Below are 14572 nucleotides of genomic sequence, written 5' to 3' on the forward strand. Positions count from 1 at the left end.
TACTATGGAAGGCCAAACAACTAGCCACTCTCAGTCTTATTGCTTTTAGCATTATAGCCCCACCCTGAAATGGGATGATCTCTATAACTTTGCCTCCTCTTCCTCTTTTCCACAGGAAGAGAGGAGGTCTGCTTAAATAACAGAAATAATACTTATTGGAATTCAGACTTCATTCCCTTTCAACCCGAATTACCAACCATTTTCAAGCCTTGGTTACCCAACAAGTTTGCTATGGATTCAGTCTATGCTGCAACTCACAACAGCTGCAAAAAACATCAAATCTAAATCTGATTCTAACAGGGTTGACCAAAGAAAATTTACTTCCTGTTCAACCTTTTGATCTTTCAGAAATGTTATTAGTCACAACTTTTGACTACCCATATTTCCATCACCTTTCACAGATATCCTACTAGCATTGATGTTCTCTTTTCAATTCCTCCGTTTTATTAAGAACAACTCAATGAATACCTCCCCTAGTTTTTCTATCAAAGAAATCATAAAGAATCTTGAACATCTTAAACAGTTTCAATCTGATTTCAAAAAAGGCAAATGCAGAAAATTTTCCTCCTATTCAAACAGTAATCAAGCTTTTCAGTCCCTCAACAAAGCCATCACATGCAATTTTTCTTCCCCTCCCCAATTCAGGAAGTACTATTCCAACATCATCCAAAGAGAAGTCTATCTGGTGGTGTTATTAATGTCCAACTTCTGCAATGACAACCAAGGCAAGTATCTCCACGTTAGCAAGACCAGTTCAATGTCTTCCCTTCCAGAAAGAAATCACAAGTTAAACATCAGGTTAGAAATCATAACTTAGACATAAAGAAATCACCTGATTCTGATAGTAAGTATCCCACCTATTACATAAAAATTTGTGCTCTATAATTAATATTTATCTATAGCCAATAAAATACAGGCCAAATGCACTTATTTCATTTCTCTCAAATGCTATGAAAATGATCATCAATAGTCAATTACTTCATCCTTGACAACCTAGAAGCTCACCAGAAACTTAACCATTTGTATCAATAATAGATAACCAGGTTTTAACTCATGTTTTTTTTTTTAATTTATACTAGATGTATTTCCTCAACACATTTCGCTGTCTCTATGACTAAGAGCATCTTCAGGAAGTTGCTTAACATAAGTAAAAAACTGACAAAAAAAAAAAAAAAAATCCAACAACTGCTAATATCTATAAATTGAAAATAATGGAATGATAGTTCAATCACAAGTGTGATTGAACTATCATTAGGCATGTTGTATGCAGTGTCTACATTGTTGTGTAAATTCTGTGATTGATGGCATAGGACAGGTCCCGAAAGTTATACAGTAATTAATGTAATGACTTCCAAATGTCCTGAAGATTGCTTGGTTTCTATTTAGTGTGCCTTTTGAGCAAATCACCTGGGAGGACTCCTTGAATAACCTATTGAAGTAATTCTAAGTGGGACATGGAGGATGCTTGTCAATTTACTGTCTGATGTTCTTTGAAAATGTGTGCTACAACTCCACTCTCCCCTCTTCTGTTTTCAATATCACCTATATGTTGTTGTGAATTTAGAAACTTCTCCTAGTTTGACCTATGTACATCTTTCCACAAGAACAAAGAATCTTGCATACATTCAAATGTTTATAAAACAGAACTTTGTCTTTAGGGGAGCAAAGAAAATTTTGTAAGGTGTTGAATGGTTTGAACACCTTACAAAAGATCTGATGTTGACTGCCTTTAATATTTTGCCTATTTTTTCTTGATGCATTGCCAACCTATGCTATGGACACTGTGCCTTTATAATTAATTTCTGGGTTATCATGGGATGGTTTTCAGAAATAAAAGTTTCTTTAGTACCTTTGTTGAGTAGCCATTTTGGAGGAACTGATTAAACAGGATTTGAAGTTCTTGTTTTCATTTGATTTCATCATTTCTTAACATGTTTAATTATACCTAATTTTTGTTGAGGGTGACAGAACAAATTTGCTTGTAGATACCTGCCAGTATATTTCCTATAATGTAATTCTCCAGATGTAGTTTTAGCATCACTTAAGCTATAGCTGATTCTTCAAATTTTTCCATGTATAAGTTGATGATCAGAGGTGAGCCCATAACAAGACCACATATATAAGTAAAATTTTCCTTTCCAAGTGAATAATGAAGATTTTAGGCAATGCTGAAAGAGATGTGTGATGTCCAGAGGAAATAGGTTTTCAAGCACATTCAGCATTACTGTTATGGCAGGTTGGATCTAGTAGACTATGTCTTGGACACATAATGGAATGATAGTTCAATCACACTTGTGATTGAACTATCATCAGGCATGTTGTATGCAGTTTCTACATTGTTATGTAAATTCTGTGATGGAAATGAAAGAAAAAAAAAAAGTGCCACAAGAAGTTATTACAAGTCAGAGACGTTTTTTGGAATCAGCTGCAGCTTTAAAACATTTCCCCAAAATTTGAGAGATGGTGGTCATTTTTAGATAACAAAATTAACAATTGTTTACTTTTCCCCCCTCTCTGTAACTCTGTAATAATTAATAATAGATGGTGCCCAATTAGAACTTGAGTTTTTTTATGTAGTTCATTACAATTTTAAACTGTGCCCACTAATTACTACTATTTGTGTATGGTGGCAAACTGTTTTTACTCTGTAGATACTGGATGAAAAATCAGTAAAATAATAGCAACTAAATAAACAAATATATTATTTAATTTTATTCTTAGTGTTTGCTTTGTGAATTATACTATAAAAAACTAAACATGAACTGCCAACACATAAGTTTGTCTACCTATGTCAGTTGGTATGCCAAACCCATTTAAAGACTGCTTAACTAAGGGTATGATTAACAGAGGATAGATAACTGAGACTACTCTAATTTCATTGTATAATACTTTCCAAACCAGTGGAAAAGGCATTTATAATCATATGATTATATATTATACAATATGATTTGAAACTTTTCAGAGAGTTTTCAATTATTCATGTTTTGTCATTTTGCAAAAAATATCATAATGCCTATTACAAATTTGTTTTCAGATCTCTAATGAATGGTGGTACTTATGAGCACATGTAACATGCATTTATGAAACATCAACCAGTTCTGAATGATGTATTCCAGAAAACTATTTATGCTAAATTTTGTCATCACAAATAAGTCCAACTAAAATCAAAATTGAAATATTATTATTATTACAGTAACCTTAAAGGAGTCAAACTCATGGGAAGCCTGCTCAACCAGAACATATCTATCAGATCAAACCATGAAATCATTTACACTCCTGCATTTCCAATGCACTCCAGCAATGTGTTTCACTCACCAACAACTCTCCATCTAAAAAATCTACTGCTCACACTCCTTCACCACATCATTAGGCAACTTCCAGGGATAGTAGCTCTTTCTTCCCATTTTACCATCCACTTTTTTTTTTATATATATATTTTTTTATAATTCCTTCTATATTAATCTGGTAAAATCCCTTAACCAACTTGAAAGTGTCTATTTTATCATCTATTTTCCTCCTATCCACCAAACTCTGTAATATATATTGCCTCAACCTCTCTTCTTAACCAACACTCCACAGTTCTGATATCACTTTAATCATTCATCTTTGGATCGTCTAGTGTTTTCACAACACAATGAAAACTAGGTGACCAAATCTGAGCACAATAGTCCATGTGTGGTCTAACTAATGCCAGATACAGAGGCATCACTGCCTCCTTAATCCTTACATGTCAGTATACTTATCATAGAAGCAGTACTATGTGCAGTCCTTGTAATACTTGAGACGTACCTTTGGAACTTCAGTCCACTGTCTACTATCACCCCAAGATCCTGATTTGTCCATTTCTTGAAGCACAGCTCCACCAATACAATACATAGTGTTATATCTCTGCACCTCAAAGTGTTGCAGTTTGCATTTATTCATATTGAAACTACAATCTTATTCATCTGTCCAAGCTAAGTCTATTCAAATCTTCTGTAGAGAACTAATATCAGCAATACTCCTGATAATTCTAGATAACTTTGCATCATCAGCAAAAACTTTAAGATTCCCAGTCAATCCATATGAAATATCATTAAAAAATAAGTTAAACAATAGGATCCAAGAACAGAACCCTGAGGAATGCAACTGATCACCTTTTTCTGAGACACTGCTCCATCATACACAACTTCCTGGTATTGTTGAAAAAGCCAATCTTCAATCCATCTAATCAATCTATTATCCAATCCCATCTTCTGCAGCTTATACACTGATCTGTCATGTGATAATTATCAAATGACTTTGCAAACTCCAAGAATATCACTGTATATGAATCACCCTTATTCCATGCATTCATCATCTTATTATAAAATGTAAGCAGACTGCTAAAACAAGACCTGCCCTTAAAAATCTATGCTGACCATCACAGAGAATCCAATCCTATGTCCATCAACCGAATCCCATATTCTATTCCTAACCAGTTTCTCCAAAACTTTGACCACAACTGCAGATATAGAGACTGGTCTATAATTGGAAACAGAACCATGCTTGTGGAGAGGTATTATTATTAGGACCCTTCTCTACTGCAAGACTTTCATTAAATAACCAGGTCAAGGGGCATAGCTATCTCTTTTGCATAGTCCTTAAAAATATGTAGTGATATGTCATCCATTCCCACAGCCTTATTAAAAGTGACAAAAACTGAATTTCATTAAATTCCATCCATCCAGTGCAGAATTATCAATATTCATTTCAATAATTGTTGCCAATAAAAATGACTCAACTGAAACAAAAAAGTAACTAAGTGGGGCATATTCTTCTTTAATTCCCAAATATCACATTTTATTAAATTTTATCCAGCCAGACCCTTATTAATAGATTTATTAAAATATTTTAGCATGTTTTCTCCTTTGTACCTTGCAAATGTCTGGGTGAAACAAAATTTGAAATGGCTCAAATTTTTGCAAGGATTCCAAATTTCGAATTTCAATAAAAAATTTAACTGGCCAGATAAATAACATGCATACAAGTAGGCCACAAGAAATCTAATAAATATTTATGTATTATGCTGAGGGAAAAAACTGCTAAAAATAGATTAGGCATAAAGCACTGAAAGAAATTGAAAAGTGCCTATCTCCACCAACTTACCAAGACAATGAGTGATTTATTAAGAACTGCAAATTAATTATTTTTTTAATATAATATTATTAAGTGAATTAATTTCATTCTCTCCAAATCTGTATAAACTAACCTTTTCACGAAACCACAGCTTTAAGTTTTGAAGATATCTAAAAAGGGGGAAAAAAGTCACATTATACATTTCTAATTTAGGGATATAAAAAACATTTAAATGAAAAGCACTTCCTTCAATTTTACTTCACAAATTCATAAACTGCATTATAGAAAATAGTTTTGATCTGTATATTAGAAGTATTCCCATTATCTCTGGTGGCTTAACCACAATTTTTGGAGACACTTCTCTAATAATAAGTGTTCAATAAGGCCTTTTCAATTTTATGCCTACATTACATACTGCAGAGCCCATGGTATAACTCTAAATGCCTCATCTTAATCTGATATTCTAATGTGTGCCAAGCCTGAAACATTAAAGAAGCATACACTGATGCAAGTTCCAGCTGCTATTTAATGAATAAAATGTGAACATACATTTACAGAACAGGTAAATGCACACATATACACATGCAAAGAAAGGGAAATGTGCTCACACACATGCATGCATATGTGAGAGAAACAAATGTTCATATTTCAGGTCAGCCATGTAAAGCCAATGGGAATTCTTCATAACACAAATGGACATTTACAATGTAAAATTCAGAACTATGAAGAAGAAACTATATACATATTATATGCTTATACTTGGTGGTCATATTAACATGCAAGTAATGTTTATAAAATCACATATTTATTAAGAATGCAAATACTTTCTTTTAGGATTTATTGACTTATATTTAGCAGTATTAAAGAAAGTTTACATAAATAAAGTTCAAATTCCTGATATGTACCCTCGGGGGGGGGGGGGGTACAGAATAATTATGATAGTACTACATGAAAAAGTTACACTATTACTAACCTCTGATCAACAACTTTCCTCCAAATTAATCTGTTACCTGTCAATATTATCCATTCCAATATTATCAGATCTTATATTTCTGTCTTTTAAGACATTTTCAATCCATCTACATCTTGGTCTTCTGTCTTTTCCCTGCCAACCTGGTAAATAACACTTGTTTTGCTAATCTTTCCTCTCCCATTCTGTTAAAGTGACCAAACTATCTGAGATGAGCTCTATTAACACATTCCTGAATGCTAACAATGGCAAGTTCTTTTCTAATATCCTCATTTTTAATGCGATACTGCCATCTGTTTACCCCAGTAATGGAAGTAATTTCAAGCATAAAAATACTATGTGCTACACCACCCTGCTACCATGACAGATATCAAGTTCCTAAATTAGTTACATACGATGGCTGATCAATTCAGAGAAATTGAGCAAAATCAGTGAATAACATCTGGAAAATTAATAATAACTTCAGATGGTTCCGTAACATCTTTTTGCTATAAACTTTGATTACACTACAGGTGTAATTAAACAGGTGTAATCAGGAAAAAGACACTACAGGGCTTTTTCCTGGTTAATTCTATCATCAAACACTAGTAAATTTTACAAGAATAAAACCAAGAATATAACTTTTTGGCATCTTTAATTTATTAGTATATTTCCTAATAAATTAAAGATGGCAAAAAGTTATCTTCTTGGTTTCATCCTTTATCCAAGTGTAAGCAAACAAAGTTTGCATGTGAGGTCACTTCACGACTGGGCTATTTGTATATAGAGGATAATGACTTCACATCAATTGCCTTAGTATCCCATAATACAATCCATATGTCCTTATGGACATGTATAATGCTATGCATTATTGAAAGGGCCCCTAATCAGACCAGTTTCAACCTTTATTGAGGTCTCATCAGTGGGAGCCAGACCCAGAAGTGATATCAAGGTTGAAGTAATACAGAAGTCATATTTCTATATACTTTTCATATATACATCACTTCTGGGTCTGCCTCCCACCAACAAGACCTCAATAAAGGTTGAAACTGATCTGGGTAGTGGCCCTTCCCTTAATGCATAGCAGTATACATGTCTCCAAGGAGATGTGCTTTGCATTATGGGAGATACTGAGACAAGGAGTGATGAGAGCTTGGTCCACCTTTGCTACGAGTTGCCAAGGGATGTAGCACCTTACCTCAGTCCTGAAGATATTTTCAGGTGCAAACTTTGTTTGCTTACACTTGAATAAAGGATTAAACTAAATTTATTATAGTTTCAATGGACTTGAAATTTTTTGACTGAGTAGCTATGGCAAGATCATCAGTATAGATAAAATTCTATGTTCCTAAAAAGATAGGGAGATCATTGACATAGATGTTGAAAAGTAATGGTGATAAACACTTCCCTAGGGGGGGAGAGCATTTTTGGGGGATGCCAGCAGTTCTTCCCCCCCAGGTCCACAAAAAAAGCATCTGTTTTGGATCAGGAGGACAAGGCGATGGTCTCTAGTTATTCTGCATATTTTATTTCTGAGTGTGAGATGGTTTATGGTATCATATGCTGCAGTTAGGTCTACAAAGACTGCTCCTATGGCTAGTTTTTACTCATAACCATTTTCTATATATTGAGTAAGGTTGAGAATTTGTGATGTACAAGATTTGCCTGGTCTAAAACCAGCCTGCTCAGTAATAAGATGGGATTCGATTAGGAGTTGTATCCAATTCAAAATTAATCGTTCACAGAGTTTAAAGAGGTTGCTGAGTAGTGATATAGATCTGTAATTTTTTGCTTCGGTTGGAGTTTTCCCTGGTTTCAGAAAGGAAACCACTTTACATGCCTCTAGATAGTTGGTGTCCCTAAGGTTCTGAGGCAAGTGTTGTATAGGTTTTTCACTACTCTTTAGTCCTGGGTCCAAAATGTTTAATTTTTTCATTATAGATATATCAAGGCCTGCAGATTTTCTAGGTTTTAATATGTTTATGGCAGCGTCGAGTTCAGTGATGGCGAAATCTGAGTTAATCATATTTTGTTCCTCGCTTGGGGTTCTAAGTATCTTATTTCTTGGGTGCTTGTTAGGAAATTTTCCATTCAGCAGCAGCTGGTGAGCAATCTGATTAGCTGTTACCTGTGGATGCTCATATCGCTTAGTGAAATCCTTCCTAATTCTGTTGATAAAGTTCTATGCCTTTCTGCTACTATGGGTCATATTCTATTTCTTTTTTCCATGAGGAACAGCTTTCCTCTGCCATCATGGAGAATAATTTTTCTCTCACATGGATAGTCTTCTCTGAGAAGGGATTGGCGTTGTAAAGTTGTAATTAGCATAGGGCTTGCATGTCACTGGAGAGGCCTGGAATGTAATCTGTACAGCATCCTCGAGGAGATGTGTTTGGTGGAGATTTTCCTCGGTATTTTTATGAATTGGGGATACTCTCAAGGTTTTGGGGAGACTGGTTCTATGGAGCGGTCAAGATCTTCCATGAAACCCTTCCAATTAGCTTTTTTTTTAAAATTAAATCGTCTGTAAGGACTGCATTAGGCATAATGGCTTGGTTGAATTGAAGCATTATAGGTCTATGTTGATTATGTGGAATGGAATTTAAAACCTTTTTAATACCAATATTGGATATTTTTGAGCTTACAAATATGAGGTCAGGGTTATAGCCTTGCTTCCATCTGCCACTGCTGAAAGATGCAGAGAGTTTTGGATTATGTATCAGGTTTAGAAAAAGTTTTCAGGTCTTTTTGATACTAGAAATTAGCTATGACTTATAATTTAGAGAAAGGTCACTTAAGTAAAATTGATGTCCCTATCTAAAGAATTAATGCTTTTCTTACATTATCAAGTACCACTACCTGGTATCACACTGTATGCTATGGTCTTTTCTGAAACTAATTGTCCAGTTTTTTTCCCTTCTAAGTCTGAGAACTAAACTACTTTCTTTAATTTTCTGAAGGTTAGCTATGGAATCTGGCATCTCAGCTAAATCCTCAATATCATTTAACTGGCATGATGAAAAACACATTTTTTCCAGTATTTACAGTACACATTTTTAAACTCCATTCATTATCTTTATAACAGATTTTTATATATCATGCATTTCAGAATATTTAATTATCTATTGAAAACTTACTAATCAACAAACCACAACTACCAATATTGGTAAAGGCATGTTATAAACTTAGTGCAATCACAAGTGATTGTTCTATGGAGTAGAGACTTAACTATCAGCAACATCCAAAATAGCAATTCTTCCATAGCAATTTTTTTTTATTATTCTCCAACTCTATTATACTTGTTAGTCTTCTGGTTTGCACTTTATAGTTTGTGAGATGATGCTGATTGGTACTTAACAGTCAATCCTGTGGTACGTTTCTTGTACATCATCAGAAAGTCCCCATAGTGAATGAAACAGATGTGGCATTTATGTTTATTTTTTCTAGCAGTTGTAATGCATGAAATTTCTCTCACAACATATCGATGCAAAACTCTTATTAATCAACTGACAATACTGTTGACTAGTTGATTAATAAGAGTTTTGCATCTGAAAGGATCCTGAGTGGAGAGAGAGAGAGAGAGAGAAAGGGACTGCATTGCTGCACAATAGTGAAAGCAAAACAATTGCCAAATGACAAGCTAATTTGCATTTCTCAAGAGGTAGACAGAGTCAGGAACTCATCAAGGAATGAGTCCCTGACTTCCTGTTTGAATAATCAGCAAATTAGATAAAGAGATTAGGCTGTAATGGATATCCAAGAGCTGTGCATGGAGTTATTTGCACAAAGGAGGATCACCTGTGGTCTATCCTCAAAAAAAAAAAATAAGCGCAATATCATTAAAACATAGGTTAAAAGATATTGCAGAATGATCTGCAAGGAAATATTTAAATGTGCATAGATGAAAGGAAATTTATTATATGGTACCAATGGTAGGAATATGGTAGGAATGATACCAATGTTGCCATCCTTCAGTATGGAGGGTGAGCAGGGGACTTCAACATTAAAAAAAAAATTCAACCACTAAATGAATTTTCTCTGTTAAATTTTTTTTTTTTTTATGTTGACCCCACACATGAAAGGTGAGAAGACATATAACACCACAGTACCATGTGTGGGAAAGTGATTAAAGAGAAAAATGTAGTCTGTTGAAATGTTATTTCCACCTGTCATTAACAGGTGGAAATAGGGATCTCAATAAGGCTCAAATGCTTCAGAAGGTAATTGATTTTCAAAGTAATTACTTTTTTTTTTGTTTCAAATAAAAACACTTCATTCCATCCATACCAATTCTTTGGTACAATCTACCCTATACTGTTTTTCTCACCAAGTACAGCCTTTCACTCTTTAAGAAACATATCAACTGGCTACTTTTTCTCTTTAATCACGTTCCCATGCCTCTAGATCAAAAGAACTGGGATCGAATCCTGACTTATGAACGAATCCGTGCCAACTCGCTCTCACACCGAGTTGGCACGGATTTCCACCCGCAAAACAGCCAGTTAATAGATAAAACAGAAACGGCCTTAGCAACTTCAGCATAACTTCAAACCCAACCGTTTCGTATCTGTTGAAAGAAATAAATACCGTTCAAATGACACAAGTGCTCCACAATATAAAATACAGTGCTTTTGAGAGAAGTTTAATGCATATTGTTGGTGTTCACTGTAACCAAAAGCTAATTTTAAATGTTATTTTTATATTTGTTTCATTTAAAAATATGCAACTGGCATAAATTGCACCATTCATTGAATTATATTATTACAACTTACAAATTTAAATCGTCTCCCAAAACGTCAAAAAGCTTCTTCTTCGTAATACTTAACTGCAATCCAGCAGACATAGTAGAAATATTAAAATAGAATGCATTAAATTTTCAGTTTTAAGTGCGATGTGACAAAATAATCATCACAATCACGATACTAATTTTGCAAATATTTATAAACAAATACAAAAATATAACCACAAATATAGTTCCGGTTGAAAAAGGAACATGTTCCCACAAACGTGGCAAAAGACATTCTACTTATTCTATATCCTCCCTGGTATATACCTCCGAAACTGATTTTCATTATTAAAATGAAATCGGCAAAAAAAAAGTATATTATGAGGATTGTATTCAAAGGAAAAACCTGCTTAAGAAAACAACGCAATTTTTTTTTCTGTAAAGCTTTGTAATATTTTGTTCAGAAATAATACTTATTAGTTGAGGATAAGTTTTCGGATAAGTAGCAAGTTCAAACTTTGACAAGTGGCTGTTTTAATTTTGCTCGTTCCTCCCTTTCTCATGTTTGTTCGTCAGAATGGCTCGTATTGATCAGAAGGAGATTTTAAGTAAAGCTGAGGATGTTGCAGATGAGGTTAGTCTTTCTTTCTCTCCCTTTTACGTCTTTTTTTTTTTATATATAATATTCACTTCTTTAGTGCGCATAAATTTTCCATTATTTTATACAAACAGTTTGTTAGTAAAATATGGATAGCGGAGGAAGGTTCTACCACGATGCTTCCACCATGAATCAAAAATAATTTTCCTGCGAATCACTAATATACTAGTTAATCAGCGAAAAATATGTTAAGATGTAGAAAATTAAATATAATTAGTAACTTGTAATATGAGTTTGCGGTAAGTTTTGCACAATATTTTCATTTACTGATTGTGAAGCAATTTTGTTGGAGTCGGTCTTAAAACTTGATCAGTGTGTGGACACGTTTACGCTGCACTCATGCTTCGAATTCAGTTTTGTGAATTTCGTGTAGAAAAAGTAGAAATCTTTAGCCAGCTGTATTTTGAACCGTCTTATTCTCCCACACTATTAAGTTTAGGAATTTTTATGGAGTGGCAGTGACAGCCCGTAGAAGGGAGAAACCGGTGGCGAACATGGATTTCCTCGTGTTTCTGGACAGCAGTATACACATAACTAAGCAGTTCTTATAATTATTTAGACGATCATGTCAAGGTCACTGTTCTGGAACTTTTAATTTGGAGACGAAAACCGAACTTGTTTGCTATTCAACCGTGGTTCAGTTTCAAACTCAGAATGCCATTCTTTATTGGAATCTCGTACAAATATGACATGATTAAGAAATCATTTAATGTTAGGATTGCAGATATCCAATCAAATTAGCTTTTATTCTTCATATAGGTGGTGATGAGGTATTCCATATGGTCTATGAGGACTTTGGACAAACAGTCAAGAACTGTATAAATATGCCTTCAGGAATGTATGGTCTTACAATGTGATCTTCATTTTTAGGATATGGCAATCATATATAAGTCAGAACCTGCAGACTATGTTTCCCAAAATTTGACGACAATGATAAAAGTTATTCAAAAAGTAACTTCTAGGAAAGACTTCCATGAAGCTTCTGTAGCTCACCAAGAGAACTGACTGCATGTAAATCTCAGAGTTCTAGAAGAGGCTTGAATTGCTCTTAATAACATCTTTATCACTGCCTTTTTTTTTTTTTATAGTTAACACTGAATGTAAATTGTCTTCAGCTCTGTAGCGCTTGCTTAATGATGTGGCTTCATATTTTCCTTTTCATATAATGATTGGCATGTTTATTTAGTCACATGATTAAAACGAGTCTCGAATGTTGAGTGGAAAGGCAAGTGTCAGAGGGTCAGATAAAGATACTAGACAGCATTTGTTTCTGATTATGCTTTGATAACCAGAAGTATCAAGTAAGAACCTTACACTCCAGGCCAGATATAATCCTCTTAAGTGAATAAGGCAATGCCTACAGATGGCAGAAATTGAAGCAGTTAATGATTAATAATTGCATATATTTTATTTCTTATTTTAAACATTCAGATTGATTTAATAAAATAATTGTTATAATGTTATAATATAGACACTGGTGAACATTCCCATTGCCGTTTTTTTATTGCCAGTTGCCAGCCTGGTTGGTCAAGTGGTTATCCTATCTGCTCTCCAGCCAAAAGGTTGTGTGTTCGAATCCCTCCATGGGCATGGAACTTGTAATTGGTGGATTGAGTTGTGGAGACAGAGTTGTAGAGTAGGTACTCTCCCTCAATGAGTCTTTAAACTCCCTGGAAGTGTCACATAATAATAATTTATTTGCTCACAAATCGCTGTGGTAATATGGTCAGAAGTAAATTTAAAATCCTGAGAAATTGCATTCTGTTTTAATCCTTTATCCAAGTGTAAACAAACAAAGTTTGCATGTGAATTTTCTTCACATTAAGACAATTAATGAATTAACATTAATTGCTTTAGTGTCCATAATCCAAATGCACACATTCTGGATGTGTATAATACTATGCATTATAAGCCATTACCTAGACCTGTTTATTATTATTATTTCGGGCTACTCCAGGGAGTCCTTAGACTCATCGAGGGAGGCCCTAAACTCTATGTCAACACAACTATTTGAAATTCTCACAGTATCTATCATACCTTGCCTTGAACTCGCTCACCATAGCACCCACAACTGACTCTGGCAGCTTATTCCACTCATTTACCACTCTAAAAGTAAAGAACCCAGCTCTAACACCCCTGCTAACCACACTCTTGCCCAGTTTCCATAGGTGTCCCCTAGTTCTCCCACCACCACCAGTCCTGATCTCAAAAATATCCTCTGAATTAATCTTATAGAATCCTTTTAGCAATTTGAATGTCTCAATCATATCTCCCCTTTTCCGCCTATCAACTAGTTTCTGCAACCCACAAATCTTCAGCCTGTTCTCATATGGTTCGTTCCATAGGCCTGCTATCATCTTAGTCACTTGCCTCTGGATCCTCTCCACCTCCTCCTCCCCATCAAGAAGGAACCAAGGTGACCATATCTGAGCACAGTAGTCGAGATGAGGTCTTATCAGGGCTTGGTACAGAGGTACACCTCTGTACCAAGCAATAACTTGCTTATCTCTGCTTGTCAAGGTATTTTTCAACAACCAAGTGAGTTGATGAGCTGTTTTAGCTACTTTTGCAATGTGCCCCCTAAACTTCATCTCCCTATCCACCAACACTCCCAAGTCCCTGGCCTCATCAATCTCTTGGAGTACAGTTCCACCAATGTGGTATACTGCTGCTAATCTTTTCACCCCAAAATGCATAACCTTACATTTTGTCACATTAAATTGACATCCATTCTCCTTAGCCCAGAACTCCAATCTATCTAAGTCATCCTGCAAGACTTTGACACTTCTGCATTCACTATCGCCCTACCCAACTTTGCATCATCAGCGAACAAACGAACTGTTCCACTTAGATCCTTCCCTATATCGTTAATGAACAGATTAAACAGCAGTGGTCCAAGAACAGAACCCTGCGGCACACCACTAGTCACAGGCCGTCTTTTGGACTCTACTCCTGAATAAACTACTCTTTGATATCTCTCCATCAACCACCCACCTATCCATCTCACCAACCCTATATCCATTCCCATATGTTGTAGCTTACGGATTAGAATTCCATGTGGTATCCTGTCAAACGCTTTTGCCAGGTCCAGCAGTATCACTGTAAACCCATTTCCCTTATCCAGTTCTGCTGTCACCTTGCT

General features: G+C 34.9%; 2 protein-coding genes across 2 annotated transcripts in view; one reads left to right on the forward strand and one right to left on the reverse strand.

Annotated features, from left to right (window-relative positions):
• The window catches only part of LOC150103964 (transcriptional adapter 1-like), a 109149-nt gene extending 98077 nt beyond the window's left edge, over positions 1 to 11072 (reverse strand). Inside the window, exons 1-2 of the mRNA XM_090397217.1 lie at positions 10819 to 11072; positions 5231 to 5267 (exon numbers count right to left, since the gene is read on the reverse strand). Of these exons, the coding sequence (XP_090253343.1) occupies positions 5231 to 5267; positions 10819 to 10889 (108 nt within the window). The 5' untranslated portion in view covers positions 10890 to 11072. The remainder of the gene's footprint in view (positions 1 to 5230; positions 5268 to 10818) is intronic.
• Positions 11073 to 11252: 180 nt separating this feature from the next.
• Surf4 (Surfeit locus protein 4) overlaps positions 11253 to 14572 on the forward strand; it is a 91554-nt gene continuing 88234 nt past the window's right edge. Inside the window, exon 1 of the mRNA XM_090397218.1 lies at positions 11253 to 11406. Coding sequence (XP_090253344.1) covers positions 11350 to 11406 — 57 coding nt within the window. The 5' untranslated portion in view covers positions 11253 to 11349. The remainder of the gene's footprint in view (positions 11407 to 14572) is intronic.

Source organism: Typopeltis vanoorti, chromosome 8, assembly GCF_054136105.1.
Source record: "Typopeltis vanoorti isolate ZY-2024b chromosome 8, IOZ_Tvanoo_1.0, whole genome shotgun sequence".
Lineage (NCBI taxonomy): Eukaryota > Metazoa > Arthropoda > Arachnida > Uropygi > Thelyphonidae > Typopeltis > Typopeltis vanoorti.